Here is an 18,995-nt window from a genome sequence, read left to right on the forward strand (position 1 = left end):
CATTATGTAACCAATAAACTAATTAAGACCTGACAGCCAGTGAACAATGGCCTTTGGCATTTATGTTGTTTAAATTAACATGATCCGTCGAACTCGAAAAAATAGATAGTTTACAAAACGCTTTAGCTATTAGAAAGAATCGAACGTATGCATAAATTTTCGCGGAATTTATTTTCGCGATTTCCCCTGACCCGCCAAAATAAGCGAAAATAAACACCCCGCGAAAATAACCCGCTATACGGTATTTCGAACAATTTAAAGTTTTGTAAACAGTAAATTCATAAATATGACAATATGAATGATAATTTATGTCAACACAGAAGTCGGGCTGACATGAATTGTATTCTGGGAAAAAACTTAAATGTACTGTTTGGGTTTTAAATTTCATGTATTTCAGTTACTAATCAATAATACAAAAAAAACTTGTTTATTTTGAGAAAAACAAATGAATGTATTGATTGTTGTTATCTAAATTCAAGATCAAATATATGATTTGGACATTTACACATCAAGATTATTATAATGGCTTCAATCTTCTTTTGGGTTTTTACTATGGATGTTACTCTTTCTTCTTTGTTTTTTTATCGGATGTCAACCAAACTGTTCTGAAAATGTTTAACAATGTTGTCGAGTATTATCGCATATTTAAATTTAAGATTTGAAAAATTGCTTTAAAATTTCATGGGAGGTAGATAGATTTAGTAATTTCTCACTTGTTTGAAGCGAGTTATAAATCACTAATCTTTGGTAATCAGGCGAAGAAGGAAAAAGCTAAATGTATACAAAAATCCAAGAACATGTTTCCGTTGAATTGTTTAAAAAATTAGGAGGGATGTCCGAAAAATTGTCAAAATATAACAAAAATCGCCAATTCGGATCTTTTGATCAAGATTTCTAAAATCTGCAACAATGAAGCACTCTACGACAGGCTTTTTCGAAGAACGTTATATTTATCTTCAATTTAAGACAAAAATCAGTCATGATGTATGTCGGTCCATTAAATTTTCAAATTCACCGTTCGTTGCAGTGTATTAGTAATGTTAGAGGTGAGATCAAATGTTTAAAAGAGGGGTACGGTACGCATTCATCATATCTTTATTTTCTACGATTTGTGTAATAGTGACAGAATTTTTAGGTTTCTCAACAACGACATCTCATAATATTAATTTACAAGACTTTTTAGCAAGTGCTCCGTGTAATTTTTAAACAAACAGTGTTATAGAATTCAAATTATTGTCAATATTACGAAGAATATTACATTGTTATGCATCATGCCTGACATTTAGATTTGTAAACAAGCAACTCATACTTACGCACTGTTAAGTAAGAAATTTCAAGCATTTTGTAATATATCCAATATAAGTGTTGGCATCAGGTATTATTGAAGCATTTTATTAGCTGTTCAAGGCCGAATTAATTTGTGAGTCAAGCTCTTGTTATTTTTATTTAAAAAGACAGAAGATACCAAGAGGGTAACACAAAATACATTTTCCAATAAAAACAGACAACGCCGTGAACAAAAAGAAAACCGACCAAAAACAACCAACAATAACATGGCACTACACATTCAACTTTTATTAATCTAACTGTATATGTGTTTAAACAGGTAACTGATATCTGGTATACAATTTCCAATTAAATTTATATAACATTGATCATGTTTTTTCTTATTCTGGGAAGAAATTATCTTATACCACATATTGTTAAGTTGCAAAAGTAACAGTCTATTTATATCGTTAATATTTTATTGTTATAAGATATGCAACTCGAACTCACCTAATCTATAAAGTGATATTTTCATTCATTAGATGTATAGCCCTTTATCGTCTACCGTGCGTTTGTAAAACAAATGAATCCCCCTACTCACCAACATGTGGAGGACTCGATATGTTTTAGAAATGCACATATAAACGATAATGGGCTAAAGTATATATCTGACTAATAGATCTGATTGATTCTTGAAGAGAATAATTAACAGAAGTTCTTAAAAAAATATGTTATTGTTTTACATATTAGAAATAGTTATTTTTTCATCTTTGATTTAGAATAATTAGCTGCGATTAGAAATAAGAAAGAAACTAATTTGTTTTATTTTCTCTTAAACAGTAGATAAACATAAAGCAACTCATTAAAGATCATTTAAGCGCATAACGTCTCATTTGGCGGGTGTCGTTTTAGAAACTATAACTCTCAAATTTATATTAAATAAATTTTTAAAAACATAAAATTCTTAAACCGAAAATTCATGGAACATTTTGAATATTGGTGAAAAATTGCACATATATTCATCCATTAAATTGTATGTATTTAATATACCTGTAACTGATATCATGTCATTAATTCAATTTCCTGTTAATTGTATGTAACCTTGATCAAATTTTTATTCTGGGAATATATTGTTTGATACCACATGTTGTTCCATTACAGATGTATCAATCAATATATTTTGGCAATAAATATAGACAAAACAAGAATAATAATGAATTCAGATATCAATTAAAATTGTATATAGATGTAAGTAATATATGTTTAATCACTTCTGTTATGGATATTCATTTAAGTTGCGATAGATTTTATATCAGTTTTATTTAACTATGTAATGGTTTTAAACGTATATTTATGAATTCGAAATAATTCGATTTGAAGATATTTGTCAATTAACAGTCATCTTTTTTTTATACAGAAATGATTAAATTGTAAAAAATAATCAAATAATAATTAACAGCTAACCTTCAAATATAAAATCTAGTTGACATTATTAGACATACCTATCATAAAAATGACTGATTTTGTATATTTTGTAGCAGAGCTATAATTACGAAAAGGTGAGAAATGTTGAAATTTGTGATGTTTCTGCTTCTTGCTGGTCTACTGAGTAAGTTTTAAACAAATTATATTCGTTACTTAATTTTTGTTATGACTTTGCTACTCTTATTTACTAAGATGCTAATTTCGTTTGACTTGTATTGTCGGTTTTTTTCTCTTTGACTTTTAAACACATCTCCTTTTCTTGATTATTATATCATATCCACACTCTGGGAGTGAGGCTATATTACAATCACATTCTCCGTCCGTTCGCTCGACACATATTTCCGTCATACTTTACTCATGAACAGAGTGAATTCGTATTTGATCAGCAGCTTGACAATGATGAGTTGTAATGTGTAAATGCTTTTCGAATCTGCCATGCACATGCCTCCTATGACACTTTAGATTGTTCAACATGTTGAATGAACATAATATTTTTGTCACACATTGTTTACTTGTAACATGTATTAAGGGTTTATTGGTTTCGTCAGACACTTACTTCTGGATTTTAGATACTTTTGATTAAAATGAAAATGACACGTTATCAATTTCGTGCGTCCGACGCGCTTTTCTGGATTTTCCTTCATCAGAAACGTTCAATCCCAAATATATGAATGCGAAATATGCATAAGATCTAAACAGCTATTTGACCAAAAGACACATAAAAGAAATAGCAGAATTCAACTGAGGTCAAATTTACCTGAGGGAGTTGGACCATTAGTTTCTTAATAATTTCTGAATTTATCAACGGAGAATTTAAGCAATGTTTGATAAAGTACTGACTACTGAGTTAATGAAACCCGCTGGGACTAGCAGTCCATCAGCAGTGGTATCGACCTAGTGCTAGTAAATGAAAATAACATTTTATGAATTTCGTGTTACCGAAGCACTTTTCTGGATTTACCTTCATCAGGAACGCTCTAACCCAAACATTTGAAAGCCAAGTTGTAGACCTAAAACACGTGAAGAGCTGTATGACCAAAAGGAACATAAAAATAAAACATGCAGCCAAATTCATCTAAGGTCTACTTTGCCTGAGTGAGTTGGAACCTTAAGTTCTTAATAATTTCGGAATTTTTCAACAGATAATTTTTGAAAAGTTTGTTACAAATCATGTCAGTATCAAAGCACTGACTTCTGTCATACAAGTGGGAGGTTAAGCTAGCTATAAAACCAGGTTTAATACACCATTTCTTTGGAAAATGCCTGTACCAAGTCGGGAATATGACAGTTGTTTTCCACTCATTGTGTTGGTTGATAAAGCCTAACGTTTGATTTTGTCAGTTTTTATGGACTTCCCCTTTTTTAATTTACCTTGGAGTTCAGTATTTATGTTGATACTTTTGTTCTGGGTTGATGATACCATAAGGGACTAGCAGTGGTATCGAGCCAGTGCTAGTGAATCAGAATAACACTTTTTTAATCTCGTGCGTCCGAAGTACGTGTCGGTATTCATATCACGACCATGCGTGTCACTTCTTGTTGTATTTACATTCTCGGCCACAATGACAGACATTTATTTCATTCAGATTGTAATCTTAATTTTTTGGGGAAATTATTCAATAGAAAAACAAAGGATATGGGGTATCCATCCATGACACAAAATCAGTACACTCACAGTAAAAAAACACACAAAAAGCAAAGAAATGTTTATTTCCTTATAGTATCCTAATTTTAATCCTCGACAGTTTTCAAAACAAAACAAAAAAACATTTGCTCTTGTGTTCGTTTACTGTGCCGTATCAAATCTGGCTGACATGATCATTGTTTATATGGGTTTTTGGTTTCTCTTTTCAGACCCCTTTTGGTGTAAATATTCCTAGTATTTATACATTTTTCGCTTTTGTTTTGACTGTTCCTTGTGAAGCATCGAGCAATAAACATCGATATGGTTTACATCGTTTTATATTTACAAAAATTATCGATTTCGATCAATAAGGTGTTCATACTATCCCATAACGAAAAGTTCCGTTGAAAGCGGTTATCTTAAATAGACTTATTTTAATAAGAACGGTGATATAAACAATTGAAACAATCAATCACGATCAGTTCAAACAGTTTAAACTAATTATGCCTTTACATGTATATAGTCCCGAAACCGATTGCAATCGATCGCAACTGTTCTGATTACGAACGATAAACGGTAGAATCAATTGCGATTGATTTAGTTTCATTCCGTGAGTGGTCGTTATACTTTATTTTTGAAATACTACCTTCATTTGAATCAGTCTCGGTTGATATGAATGTGAATATGGTTAAATCGATTCCTTTATAAGAAAAAAAAGTATAACAAAAATACCGAACTCCAAGGAAAATTCAAAAAGGGGAAGTCCATAAAAACTGATAAAATCAAACGCTATCAATCAACGGAACAAGTGAAAAACAACTGCCATATTCATAACATGGTACAGGCATTTTCCGAAGTGGTGGGTTAAACCTGGCTTTTTGGCTAGCTGAAACTGCTGAGTATCATATAGAAAATATGCTATTCCAAGCATAGTTCAGGACGGAGATATAACTATATAATTGTAAGATCTAATTTCAGAAATAATGTATATATATATTCTTTCTTAATAAAAAGAAACAAAAAATGTAAAGATGTCATGTTACCAAATTAAAAACATCAACAAGCAAAAACAAAATCAAAAATTAAAGAAGAAAAAAAAAACTTTTTATTCCACTGTTTAAACATATTGATAGTTTAATCAATATTTCATTGGTTGAGACTATCCCACGTGTCATTGAACAAATCTTCATATTCCATTCTGAGGATCATATTACCCTCTGAAATATCGGGATTACTTCGTGCGACGTTAAGCGCGGTTGATGTACATAACGTTTTGAACTTCTTATTCTTCTTAAAATAGCGATAGCAAAAATCATTATCATGTTCAAATTTATCTCAGACGATAAAACAAAAAGACTTATAATTAAATTTTGATCCTTACTGTTTATCAATGAGTATGTCGTGTTTAGTTTGACTTACAAAAACAAGCGGATAAGAAAATAAATGTATGCAAAATAATATTTAATGTATTGATAGTAAACAAAGCATAGGCAGTGGAATAAAACATTCATTTCCCTTTGCCTCCGGAGATATGAAGATTTGCTCACCCTCGAAAAATATTCTTGGGTGAACAAATCTTCATATCTCCCTCCGGCACGGGAAATAAATATATAATATGGACTTGACCGTAGGTAATGTTATTGAATACGTCTATTTTGTTTTTAAGTTGCCGTGGCGTGACAGTTGTTAATAATATTCAATAAATTTCATTTTTTCAAAGTTGTTCCGCACGCCGTGGAAGGAAAAACTTGCTATCAGAGGGTATGTTTGTGTAAATATAGCTACTGTTGTAAGACATATTCCTACCCGTGTTGGGGAAGAAGACGCTCACTGGACGACGAGGTTCGACTTGGTATGTTACCATTAAGATTACAATTTTGTTTTCATTTAGGCATTGAGCTAAGTTCTTTCCTTTTTTTTAATCTTAATTTGAAATTGTACTAGATAACAATAATAATGTTGTAATATGGTTCTCCTTAAAAATGACAATATTGAAAACATTTAAATTTCAAATTTCAGTATACATTCTTGCTCTGGCTTTCTATGAGATTTATATATAAGTTTAATCAATTTCATTACAAAAAAGTTAATATAGTAATGGAAATGAAAAATTTAACAAAACTGAGAATGAAAAAAAACAACTAACGTTTGATCACATAAGATTTTGAACTATAGAAATGAAGTAGTCCATATCGAAAAAAGATATGGTATGATTGCCAATGTAATGAAACTGTCTCAACCACTGATCACAAGACAAGGGTGTTAATTAGGCAACAGTTACTGAAGTTTACTGATGTTCAAATCTCAAAAATCGATTAAGATGATAAAATCAAGGTAACAAACAAAAACTGAGGAAATGACAAAAAAATAAATAACACTTTGTAAACTGTATGCGTCCGCAACGGTTTTCTGGATTTACCATCATCAGGAACCCTAAAAGTGAAATATTTCAAAGCCAATGATTTATAAGAGCAGAAACAAGAGAAGAGAGGAGACCGCGTGCGTCAACAGGGTAAAATTCCTCTGCTATGCATGCATCACCTGCTATGCGAATCGACACACAAAATGTCACAATCGGGGGAAAATGACACAATCGGGGGAAAATGACACAATCGGGAAAAGACACAATCGGTAAATTTACAGAATAACCGACTATTCATGTATCTAAATACCGTGAATTTATTTTGCTATTTTAACAGTGGCGGATCCAGAGGGGGGCGTAGAGGGCGTACGCCCCCCCCCCCCCCCTTTTCTTGAACCTTTTTTTTTTTTTTTGTAAAATGATTAATCAGACTAGACTTCGTGAACTTTGCCATTTTCCGCGTATTTATTTTTTATGCGACAATTCTTTACTTATAAAGATATGTTTCGCTCGTATTTACTGTAATATATTATTGATTATGTCAAAATCATGTGATTCGCTACGGTGGAGTTGACCAGTGCGTCGAAAACATGTCACTCAGTCATTTTGAAATTCAAATTGCAGTAACACATTGCTTAGGCTGGGGATGATAAGCTTGACACATTCAAAGCGACAATGGATTGAGCAAGAACGTATTTATTGACTTCTATTTCACAATTCCACCGAACAGAAAGTAATACTCTATTACACTTTCATGAAAAAAAAAGTTCCACAGCAATATTATTTACCTACGAAAACATGTTTAACCCAACACGCCCCAGCCTATTAATAACATAGCCGAAAAATGATCCCCAGTCAATAAGCTCTAGATAGATTTAAAGTCTAAGGTACGGACCATTTGATTTAAAGGGGCAGTCTGAGATGTTTGAGAGAAAAAAATCTGCCTAAACAAAAATTCTGGCCGTATCTGGATTGAAAACAATAATCTTGTCCACTTTTTTTGCTATTAGAAACAAATTTTCCAACAGAATTATTTAGCATTAAATGAATATGATGAATAAAAAAACGGGCGTAATTTTTTTGGGGCCGGGGGTTTGTATGTAAATCCCATATCTGACCGGAATGTCTGTTTCGTCGAACTGATAAAATGAATACTTTTTCAAGGCCCGACTGCAACCTGCCTGCTGGGTGTGGCCTTTATGTCTCCATTTGTCGACCGTCCTTCATATATTCGTTGTCATTTCAGGCTCATGCGTAGCCTTTGATTGATTTGGACTCCTCACTTCCCTTGTTGGGTGAAACATTTCAACCAAACATTTGGATAAAAATTGCTTGTTTGTCTTTCTTAACTCGTGTCGGTCGTATTGTAAATTTCATTGAATAGCCCGACGTATATCTTGTTTACAACAAGAAATCCGTGACGTTATGCTAACTAAACATACAACGAACGAGAATTTTCCATGTCAATTTTTTACTGACAAGTCCCACATCAAATATATTATTACATAGCTTTGGATCCATCCAATCATTTTATAATAGACAATTAATGAGGAGAATACGGCATCAAAAATGTCCAACCCTTACACTTTAACTATAAAATATACATGCCTTACGTCAGGAACCGTTAAAAAAGTGCATTTTACACTTATTTTATGTTTTTCAGCCAAAAAAAGGTCCAAAAATTTTTTCGATCTTTACATACTTAGCCCCCCCTTTCCAAAATCCTGGATCCGCCCCTGATTGACATATCGTATCGGTCAAATAACTGTTAAACTTATGTAGTGTCGATTTTAGTCGTTCTTCCTCATAACGCTGGTGTTGAAGTTTTGATGTAAGGAATACACCCCTGCTAATGTAGTCCTTATACTGTTGATCCATTATTATTAGTGGGATATCAATTTCAGTGTATTTCGTTGGTATAGAAAAACGACGAATTCAAATGGTCAAATAAGTACACGTTTACTATAGATTTGTATGCAAATTTTGGCTAAACCTTGAAATCAGATATCCACGAAATACAATTGTTTCCTCAATTCACGAAAATTGGTATCCACGAAAATATATGAATCAATAGTAGTGTGAACATGCACGAGCGTAACTTAACATTTAAACGCCATTCGATGCGGCAGAGGGTATTTAACAGTTGAGAATTGGGAAGTTGACAACTAGAAAGTTGAAATCATCACATTTGTCGAAGATATTAGTTTGAAGTCGTCAACCTGTGTCAATATCAAGGAAAAGATCAAAATGTGAAGCAGACCTTTTCGTTACATTTGTATCCTTAATCTCAAGTTCACTAGGATATATTAAACGCAAGCACTCACTGAAATGTGGTTTATTGACTGACAGGCCATCATCAATATGTCTTAAAGTAAAATTCAAGAACTTTGCAAGATGTTTCTCTCTTTATCTTTGAGAAAGTGTCGTATGAAAACATCTTCATGAGAACAAAAACAAGTTCGCCAGTAGGGTGTATAATTTGAATACCAACTGTCAGGTGAAATATCAATCCACCAACCTCAATAAATATGTTGTCGATGAAATAGTCCAGCAACTTGATGGTATCATCCATGTGTATTTGTTTTTTTTAAATCAGTGTGGTTTTTTCTTGACATAAACCAAGAAATTTGTATCTACTAGTCCTATTTTTGTGTTAAAAAAAGCTTCGATTGAGAATGGGGAATAGTTGTGTAAAGGGTAGTAAAATCAAATGTTTCTATTATTGCAAAATTGAAAAGGTTGTGTTTAAAGATTTTACAGTAGATCTTTGGAATTTTTGAGAATCCACATCTGATTGATACCACTGGTTGAATATACCTATAACAATATTTCTGAAGGCCGTTTTTTCACTTCAGAAAGGATAGCGGTAAGAACTTTGAAAGATGTTTTTTAGTTGAACATCAAACATCTTCAAGTCACCGTGCGCATGGCCTTCAACAACGAGCAACACAACATCGTATATGTATACTAAGAATACTATCAACATGACCGTTGAAAAAGGTAAAAGTTAAAATGTGCATCCTTGGCTTCGCCTATCATTAACAAAAAAAGTCTATGACAGTAGAAAATAAACGTAAATTTAAAAAAAATAACTTCTCTTTGATATATTTTCAGCTGACTTAGAAGACAACTAGTTGATAAAAACATCTATGCAGTCAAATACCAGTCAGTATAACAATAAAACGTTTATCAATTATGTTATTTTCTATATAAAAATCCATGAGATGTGGTATGATTATCAACGAGACAACTATCCAGTAGAGACCAAATGACGTGGACGTAAGCAACTATAGGTCACCGTACGGCTTTCAACAATGAGCAAAACTTATACCATATAGTAAGGTAAGGGTATGGACAAGGAAAAAAGTATCATAACTACCACTTGGTCGATACCTCTGCTGGTGGACTTTTACTCCCCGGGGTATCACCAGCCCAGTTGCTACTACTTCGGAACTTGCATGAAAACACTGATATTGTGTTATTATTAAAATTTGCTATTACCAATTTGAAATGATTCAAAATTAAGGAAAATATTTCCCTCATGCAAATCTCTGACTCCCTGTCCGGCTTTGTTTATATAGTTTGTTCTTTCGGTTTTATAAGCTATTCATTTTTATAAGTTTTGGATTTTAAAATATTTTGGCCTCGAGCATCACCGAAGAGACATTTAAAGTCGAAATGCGCATCTGGTGCAGTAAAATGTCTACCGTTAATGTTATTCAGGCATTGCATGAGAATATTGTGGATATCAACGTGCATTTGTGTTGAAAAACATTGCTGCAGAGGCTTTGTCTACTTTGACACGATGGTCATAAAAGATAACTGCCTTTAAAAAATTTACTCTCATTTGATTTACTCAACCTAACTTAATATGGATGCAGTGTTAAATTTGGATTGACTTTCTACTGACATGTAATTGTAACATTTTATCAGTTCCAAAGTTGCGCTTCCAAATAAAAAATTTGGAAATCATTTGAGTTGAAGGAATAAATCTCTATCGTGCATAGATCTAATTCCTTGTCCATGTATGGCTATACTTTTGGTCGTTTTCGATTATATTATCTCTTCAAAGATTGCATTAGGTTTTGGTTATCCAAATGCTTTGGCCAATGTGCAGTAAAGTTAGTTATCTGTCATGCTGTTATTATCATTAGGTCGATACCTTTGCTGATGGACTGGAACTACTATAGGATATCACCTGCCCAGCTTAACCTGGGATACTGGCCCAACCTTCGCGACAGGCAAGCAGTGAGCTAGGATCCCCTGCTACAGCCCAGCTAAGAACTTCAGTACTGGCATGAAATATGTATTTTATCCACTGTGTTAATTCTCATATCATTATCAGTTATGTGTCTGGCACTGACACTCAACTAGTCTTTGGAACCCTGTGACGGGTGTCTAATGCATACACTGTCAACGCATCTGGTCTCCCTGGTCGTGATCGGCATTTTTGTTTTTCACTTCAATGTTACCCTGTGTTATACCTTAGCTAGACTTTTATGATATTAACTAAACATCGGTATGATACCTCTGTTTTTATAGAAGTTCAGCATTTGAATACTGTCTACAACATCAAACAAAAACTTGAAATGTCAACGAAATGATGCAAAATTTCCTCAAAATATAAATGTATTTGATTGTTCTGAGTTGACGTCTCTTTTTTAGTTTGTTTTGATGCTTTTAAACGTTTGATTTATTTGGCTTCTCAAACTTTTTGAACTTGACGGATTCCCAAAACAAAACATGTCTGGAGAACAGAAATCGGTAACATGCAGATGATTTCTGATCTCTATAAGGTCAAAGAAAACACCGCTTGATTGTTTTTTTTTTATAAGAATACCTAGACATATTGGACATGACCTCTCAAATTCAATTTCAAATGTTTCCACCAACACGTAATACCAATGAAAAGTACCCTTCTAAACTTACTTTTACTAAATTCAGTGATTGAATTAGGATGATCGTTACCTTTTTGATAAGAATTCTATAAAAAAGAATCCCATTTCAAATAGTTATGACAAATGGGACTTTTCTTGTCCTAATGTTTCTTGTTCTTTCATGTGATATGTCCATTCCTATATTGGTTATATATATTCGTTTGACCCTTTCCGATTTTAATGAGAATACTGTTTTCAATACTGACATCATCCAACTTTATTCTGCTATAATTATTAAACCATTGTCTTGTATTTTCGTAAAATTGATATCTGCCATCTTATATAGTTTGCAAAAAGATTAGTTGCTGCATTTCTTAATTTGCGTCTGTATTTTATTTTTGTACATTAAAATCAGTTGTCATTCTTTACTTTTCTCGATGTTGCTGTAGTGAATATTTTTGGAAAAAGATTAATGATATGAAAGCTTATGAAAGCATGATTTATATATCAGTAGCAACAAATCTTCAATCTACCTGCACTGCGAACATACATTGATATGGTATTATTTAGTATTGTGTTACTTGTTGCTGCATTTTTACACTTGGAATACCTCTAAGTATCAATGCACTAATTGCTTTTTTTATGAACTGCTTTTGTTGTGTTTTTTTCTTCAACTTTTAATTTGTAACATGCAACTTGAATAATGGGAGAACTAACCATACCATTTCAAGATTAAGATATACTCCATGTCCTTAATATCTCGTTCAAATGTTGTCTTTGTGTATATATATATATATGTTAAGTTTGTTTTCTATGTAGGAATGTCATGTTGATGGTAGATCATTTAGATTAATTTTCAAAATATTCACAAACTTATTGCTTGACATATGCCTTACATATTGATTAACACTGTATGTTGACCATAATTGTTCTTTATAATTTTTGTATTGATAGGTGCTGTCTCATTCCTGTAAGCCTAACATCTTCTTTTATGCACATTTCAAAGAATGATTTTGACAAGTTAGGGTCCAATTGATAAAACAAATAAATGACAACTTCCCCACAGGATCATTTTGTTCTTATGTTTGCCTGAATGTGGCCTAAAGAATCCTGGAAAGATTATTACATGATTCCAACAGAGAAAATTCAGTGAAGATAACATGGGAATTCATATATAAATGATTCCACTAGTAATAACAACTTTAATAATACTCACTAACTGAATAAATTTGAATAAATTACATTAAGTTACAACAACCAAGTGCACATTATATGTATATAGTATATACCCTTTATTCATCTCTCCACCTCGGTTACACATTGCATTTAAGACAACCAAGAATATTTATTTTTCTATTTAAAAATTAATTGTATCATGACAGCTTTCAAACAAGACAATAATTTCTTTTCATGTATCTTAGAATATACAAAGTTAAATCCAGTTGTTTTGGGTGCATCAACACTCATTTTTAATGATATCTGTCTAAATATTATTAAATTTTCAAGTGCATGCTCTTCATTATTTCATATTTTGAAACTATTCACATCTTTGAATTGATTTTTTTTTTTTTACTTTCACATGATTTGAAATACAAAAATATAAGCTTTTCTCATGGACTTATTTCAGTAGAAGTTATTTAGAAAGATACATTTTCATATTTTGTTATCTCTTCATGATGTGGAAAGTAATACACAAACCATACTGATAACTGAAAGTAGGGGATAACCAAAATTTGGTAATACCAAAATATTTTTAAAACCTTTTAAAAAAATTTGGAGATAAATCTTACATTATGTTTATCAAAAGTGAATCTTAATATAAAAAGAAATGTGCAAATACAGAAATACCTGACAATAGTTATCCAGCTATCTCAATAACAAATACAGAAATACCTGACAATAGTTATCCAGCTATCTCAATAACAAATACAGAAATACCTGACAATAGTTATCCAGCTATCTCAATAACAAATACAGAAATACCTGACAATAGTTATCCAGCTATCTCAATAACAAATACAGAAATACCTGACAATAGTTATCCAGCTATCTCAATAACAAATACAGAAATACCTGACAATAGTTATCCAGCTATCTCAATAACAAATACAGAAATACCTGACAATAGTTATCCAGCTATCTCAATAACAAATACAGAAATACCTGACAATAGTTATCCAGCTATCTCAATAACAAAATAGAAGCTGTTTGAATTCGTAAATTTTTTGTAAGTCTGTTAAATGGATGCCTTGATGTAATTTCTTTATGAATGTAGTATGAGAAGGTAGTTTAAAATGTTTGTCAGTCACATATTGATAAAATTCTAAAATTCCACTGGCAGTCACTCCCTAATTTCATCAATTTCCTGAGATTAGACATTTCCCGTGGTGTTCTTAAAACATCTTCAATAACATGGTTTATATTTTGGAAATGCTTAAACACTCTGAGGAAATTAATGAATTTGCCATTAGAGGAAAGCAGTGGTATATAAAGATACTGTACTGATATAACTGTACTTATTTCAGAGTCACAACATTAAGAAATATCACATTAATAATATTATGATTAATTATAAAAGTCTCTTCCGAAACCTTTTAAAACTATTCTTTTACATCCTTCACACCAATCATACATACAAATACAATATATAATTTTCTGGTTAACTGAGAATTCAAAATAGGAAAGTTATTTCAAATTTAAGTTGGTATTTTTCAACTTCCGAAAATATAAAAACATGTATACTTTAGCTTGAAGTCTGAACATTAAGAGACCTGAATAAGTAGGGTGAATCACACTCATGAAATATTGTGTAAGAAAAGTTTATATTGATCAAAGGAAAACATTCTGTTTAATAAATGCACACATTATATTGAATTTGATATCTATTTTTATACATCAGTATGTTGTAATAAGTACTTAACATTTCAATACATCAGGAAAAAAAAATGTATTTTAACAAAGTAATACCATAATATTAATATTAATAACATCTGTGGATTTACTATAAAAGTCATTTCCAACACTGACATATTTACATTCAGTTGGATCATTAGCCAAAGTGATAAAATAAGACTTTAAAAACTCATCATCACTTGAAATTTGCTGCTATTAAAAATCAAGCCCCATTTCATCCTTCCTGCAAGGTGCAAATAATACCCTCAATGAAAAGATAATTAACACTCAACCAGCTTTGTTACAGAACGTAATCTTCATTTTACACTTTTCTCATGCAACTTTTCCTTACACTGTCATACTCATGAATATGCACCAGGCAATGTCATGATGTTTTGCATTAAGCCAGACATGCAAATAAGGAATATAATTAAGTTTATAATAGTTATACACCTCATCTGTATAATTTTCACCAAAAAAATTCTGACAATAAATATTGTTTACCCTTTTTGGCATGATTGTCATGTAACAAGATTTCTCATTGATAGAGTGATGACACGATGTTAAGCAATCAATAATCTATCAGTCTTGTTTCTTAAAAATGGCAACTATGCATGCAACAGCTTCATTATTATACAACCAACATCAACAAAAATCAATAAATTTTCTAAATTTCTCTTGAAAATCTGAACACATCATTAAATATAACATTTTATAAAAATAGTAAAAAGGCACTGATCAAATTAACATGTCAGTTATACAAAATGAACCTTCTTATCAAGTTTTTTAAGGTCAAACATTTACTAGTAAAACATCTTGTACGGATTTATCTGGTCAAACATTCAATAATATAACATCTTGCTAGATGTATCTATTGCATAATATTTCTATTTACTTTTACTACTTCGGATTGAGGAAAATTTTTTTTGTCATGAACATTTGATTTCCTGTTTTTGCTTATGTCAGCAAACAGGCTTATAGAAACTGTAACATTTAAATTTGCAGTTTAACTATGGCCACGAAATCCACCATCATTGGTACCCCACAAATCATAGTAGTGGATTCATTATCATACGTTGTATACCAATTTCGTGGATTTCGTGGGTACAGGGAAACCACAAATTGAAATATTCAACGAATTACAAATTTGCTTTATGAATATATGCAGACTTTTGGAAAACCACAAAATCAAATATCCAAGAAAGTGCAAGTTTTCCTCATTCCACGAAAATTGGTACCCACGAAAATAAATGAATCCACAGTATTCAAATTGATAGACAAGAATATTTTTTTCTATTCTGCAACCAAAATTTTAATTCTTTTCTTAAGAACTTCTTGTTTCTTTTGAATAGACATTCTATAATGACTTTTTTATTTTTATCTTTAAGGCATAATTGCTAGATCTTATGCAACATTTTTTTTCTTATCATGATATAAAGAAAATATATTTCTGAGAAGTAAAAATTTAAATGAAAACAACTTTAAGCTGTAATATAGCTTGCTAAATAAGAAATAAAATGTTCATCATAAAACATTATAACCTAAAATTAATTCAGTTGTTACATTCAAAATTTTTTACAACTTTTACAAGTGCATAAATGACAAAAAACAGTGGTATCTAGAAAATATGAGTATGGGTTGTTCTAGATAAAAATCCTAAAGTCAGTTGATCTTTTCTCTTGTAAGTTGTTGATTTATGCAATAATTTTCAATCAGTGACAATTTTAACCAAAAACAAAACAAATCTGAAAGCTGTAGGATATAAAGGTAAAATCAGTTCTGTCAATGGTTACACTGTACCAAAAATGGACAAACAAAAGATGAGATTAAGTTTGGTGAATATGCAAATGATCCCCTCTCTCCCATCTCCCCCCTTTTTAAAATCTGAACCCTTAGAGGTTTGTCTTTTGATTTGTTTTGTTTGGACACAGATGACTGATGTAATGAGATCAAAAAATGAAAATGAAACAAAACAGAATGCTGTATTTATGTAACAATAATTGTTCATTCCTAAGTGTTGTTAACTGGAATAACATTATCTGTCAATACTGTGTTTATGTACTAGATCATTCCTGATCATTGTGAAATGAAATAAAAGAAGTTTGGTCATAGGGCTGTCCTTTCTGTATAAATCACAACAGAGTCATGGTTAATTAAAGTGTCTGTATCATCCTGTGACCTAGGTAACCTCGGTAGTCGTTGGTTACGTAATACTGCTATAGCTGCTGCACTTTCAGTCCTCATTCGACTAGTTCTTTTTAAACTTGCTGACTGAAAAAAAAAACATTTTAAAATTCCTTATTCTGATTTACATTTCAAACTTGCATATATGAACATGATTAATAATTATCTGTTGGTATTAAATCATTATTAAACATGAAAGCAAAATGTCTACCATGTAGTTAGGAAGGATAATAAAGAAACTGAAGAAGGCCAGTGGCCGAAACATCTTACAAAATGGTTTATTTACTACAATAATTATAGGGGTGAATTCAGTAAAAAAATATACGTCATCAGGGACCGCCCATTTGGGGGAGAGCTTTCTGTACAAAACTGAAGTCCTGTGCTCTTCTGATTGGTAGATAATGTTTGTAATAAATATTTTTTGATAGATGGATCAAAACTAGAGTTAAAAAAAAATAAAAAATGAATGCTGAATGTACTAAATTTTTTTACTACAGGGTTGAAAAGTAATGGGGGTCAGTAAAGGAATTAAGTGCGAATCTACAGCGTTTGTAAACAAGGCCATGTGAATGCCCAAAAATGCCGCATGACCCTATGTTTTTATTGTTGCAAAAGATAGGGCTACATTTGTACTTTCATGAATGATATATGAAAGCTTCCAATTTCTAAAGGTAAATCAGGTATAAATTTAATTCAAGACATAGATTAGCATTAAAGTCAATGGGAGATTTTTTACTGAATTTACCCCTAATAATTATCTATCTTGTTGGTATAATTCATATTGAGTTATGTCCCTTTGATCACTGTCCAATTTGAATTTGATTGATTGTGTGATTGTTCTTTGCTCCCATCCAGAGGAATTTTAATTCAAAGTCACTCAAACATACATGTTTAAGAAAACTATGAGAATTTTGATAATCATGATTTAATACCAACATTTTTGTGAAAAAAGTGAAATCATATATCTAAAGTGTTTAAGTAGATAATTTATGTTGACCTTGAATAACTTAACATTATCTGCTTTGATTCAAGATCAATTGAATGATGTCTGCATGCAATTTTGTTTTCTGATTGTAACTTTTACCAAAATAAATCGACTGTTATTATACCTCTGATAACAAATCTTCTGAAGACAGTGTCATAGAAACAGCTATTGATTCTGTATCCCCTGTTTGATCCTTATAACCTGGATTTTCTATTCCTAAAAATATAAATATCAAACAGTTAAATATCAATGTCATTGGAAGACATCTGCAAATCACAGCACACTACTGCTGAGCAGTGAGCCAGTATACCAGGCTAATGATTCCAAACATGAGTTACATTGCAAGAAAGTATAAATAAGAGTCAAATACAGGTTCTCAATTATATAATTTGTTCACAAAAATGAGCAAAACTATGAAAAATGAATTAATTTCTGAATATAAATTTTGGAAGTGTATGTATTGAAGCAAACAAATTTCACACCATACAACATTATGCAACTTATAATTTTCAAGAGAGTTGTGACTAAAAATCCAGATTTAAATATACGGAGTTCATGCTTGGCATACTTTGCTAATTAAACCTTTCCTAAATAACTCATCAAAATCTGTAGAATAATGTAGGTGTGACTGCAAGCACTTACAAAAGATGATATCAATAACTTAGAAATTGCATAAAAAATCTGTCATGTATTGTCACCCCTCTTAAACTCTCTGGGCAACTGCACCATATTAGGATATGATTTTTGGGATAGAAACCCTATCAAGCTCATAAATTTAGGGACATACCATTTATAGAGTTATTGCTTGATCTCTTTATCAGCTTTGTTCCTGGTATCTCCAAAGAAGAAATAACTATTGATGGCTGTTCCTATATAAAAAAAAAGAGATACTGTAAATTCAGAAATTATTGCGTGCATTTATTATTGCGATTTTGTCATTTTAAACTAAAATGCGATTTTAAATTTTGCGATATTGAGAAAAATCCTGTTTAATTCATATGAAAAATTTCAAAATGCGAGTTTAAATTATTGCGATTTTAACCCTGTCGCATTTTTCGCAATAATAAAAACATCGCAATAATTTCTGAATTTACAGTAATAACAATGGTCATTTAAGAAACCTGTTTATTATAAACCGATTCACATCATACTTCATTTAAGCCAGGGTAAATATGGTTTAACAATGCTTATGCAGTCCACTGATTTTCATTGTCAATTTCAACCTTAATTTTCTTTGTTCAAATCTTAATGGTGCTCTGATATTTTTTATAAGTCTTTCTGGACAATGAATGATTAAATTTGTAGGAATACTTAACATAT

At 31.4% G+C, this 18,995-nt stretch overlaps 1 protein-coding gene and 1 long non-coding RNA gene across 3 annotated transcripts in view; one reads left to right on the plus strand and one right to left on the minus strand.

Moving 5' to 3' along the window:
- Nucleotides 1–2,457: 2,457 nt before the first annotated feature.
- On the plus strand, nt 2,458–9,933 carry LOC127728165 (uncharacterized). Of its 2 annotated transcripts, none has more exons than XR_007993998.1 (4): nt 2,458–2,514; nt 2,805–2,875; nt 6,096–6,227; nt 9,852–9,933. It is a non-coding gene; the product is annotated as an uncharacterized LOC127728165 (long non-coding RNA). The 2 variants fall into 2 exon arrangements; XR_007993999.1 differs by lacking the exon at nt 2,458–2,514 and adding an exon at nt 2,546–2,596.
- A 2,869-nt stretch (nt 9,934–12,802) lies between these two features.
- LOC127727671 (cell adhesion molecule DSCAML1-like) overlaps nt 12,803–18,995 on the minus strand; it is a 73,503-nt gene continuing 67,310 nt past the window's right edge. Inside the window, exons 27-29 of the mRNA XM_052234787.1 lie at nt 18,463–18,544; nt 17,800–17,891; nt 12,803–16,777 (exon numbers count right to left, since the gene is read on the minus strand). Coding sequence (XP_052090747.1) covers nt 16,613–16,777; nt 17,800–17,891; nt 18,463–18,544 — 339 coding nt within the window. The 3' untranslated portion in view covers nt 12,803–16,612. The remainder of the gene's footprint in view (nt 16,778–17,799; nt 17,892–18,462; nt 18,545–18,995) is intronic.

This window comes from Mytilus californianus, unplaced genomic scaffold (genome assembly GCF_021869535.1).
Source record: "Mytilus californianus isolate M0D057914Y unplaced genomic scaffold, xbMytCali1.0.p SCAF_2, whole genome shotgun sequence".
NCBI lineage: Eukaryota > Metazoa > Mollusca > Bivalvia > Mytilida > Mytilidae > Mytilus > Mytilus californianus.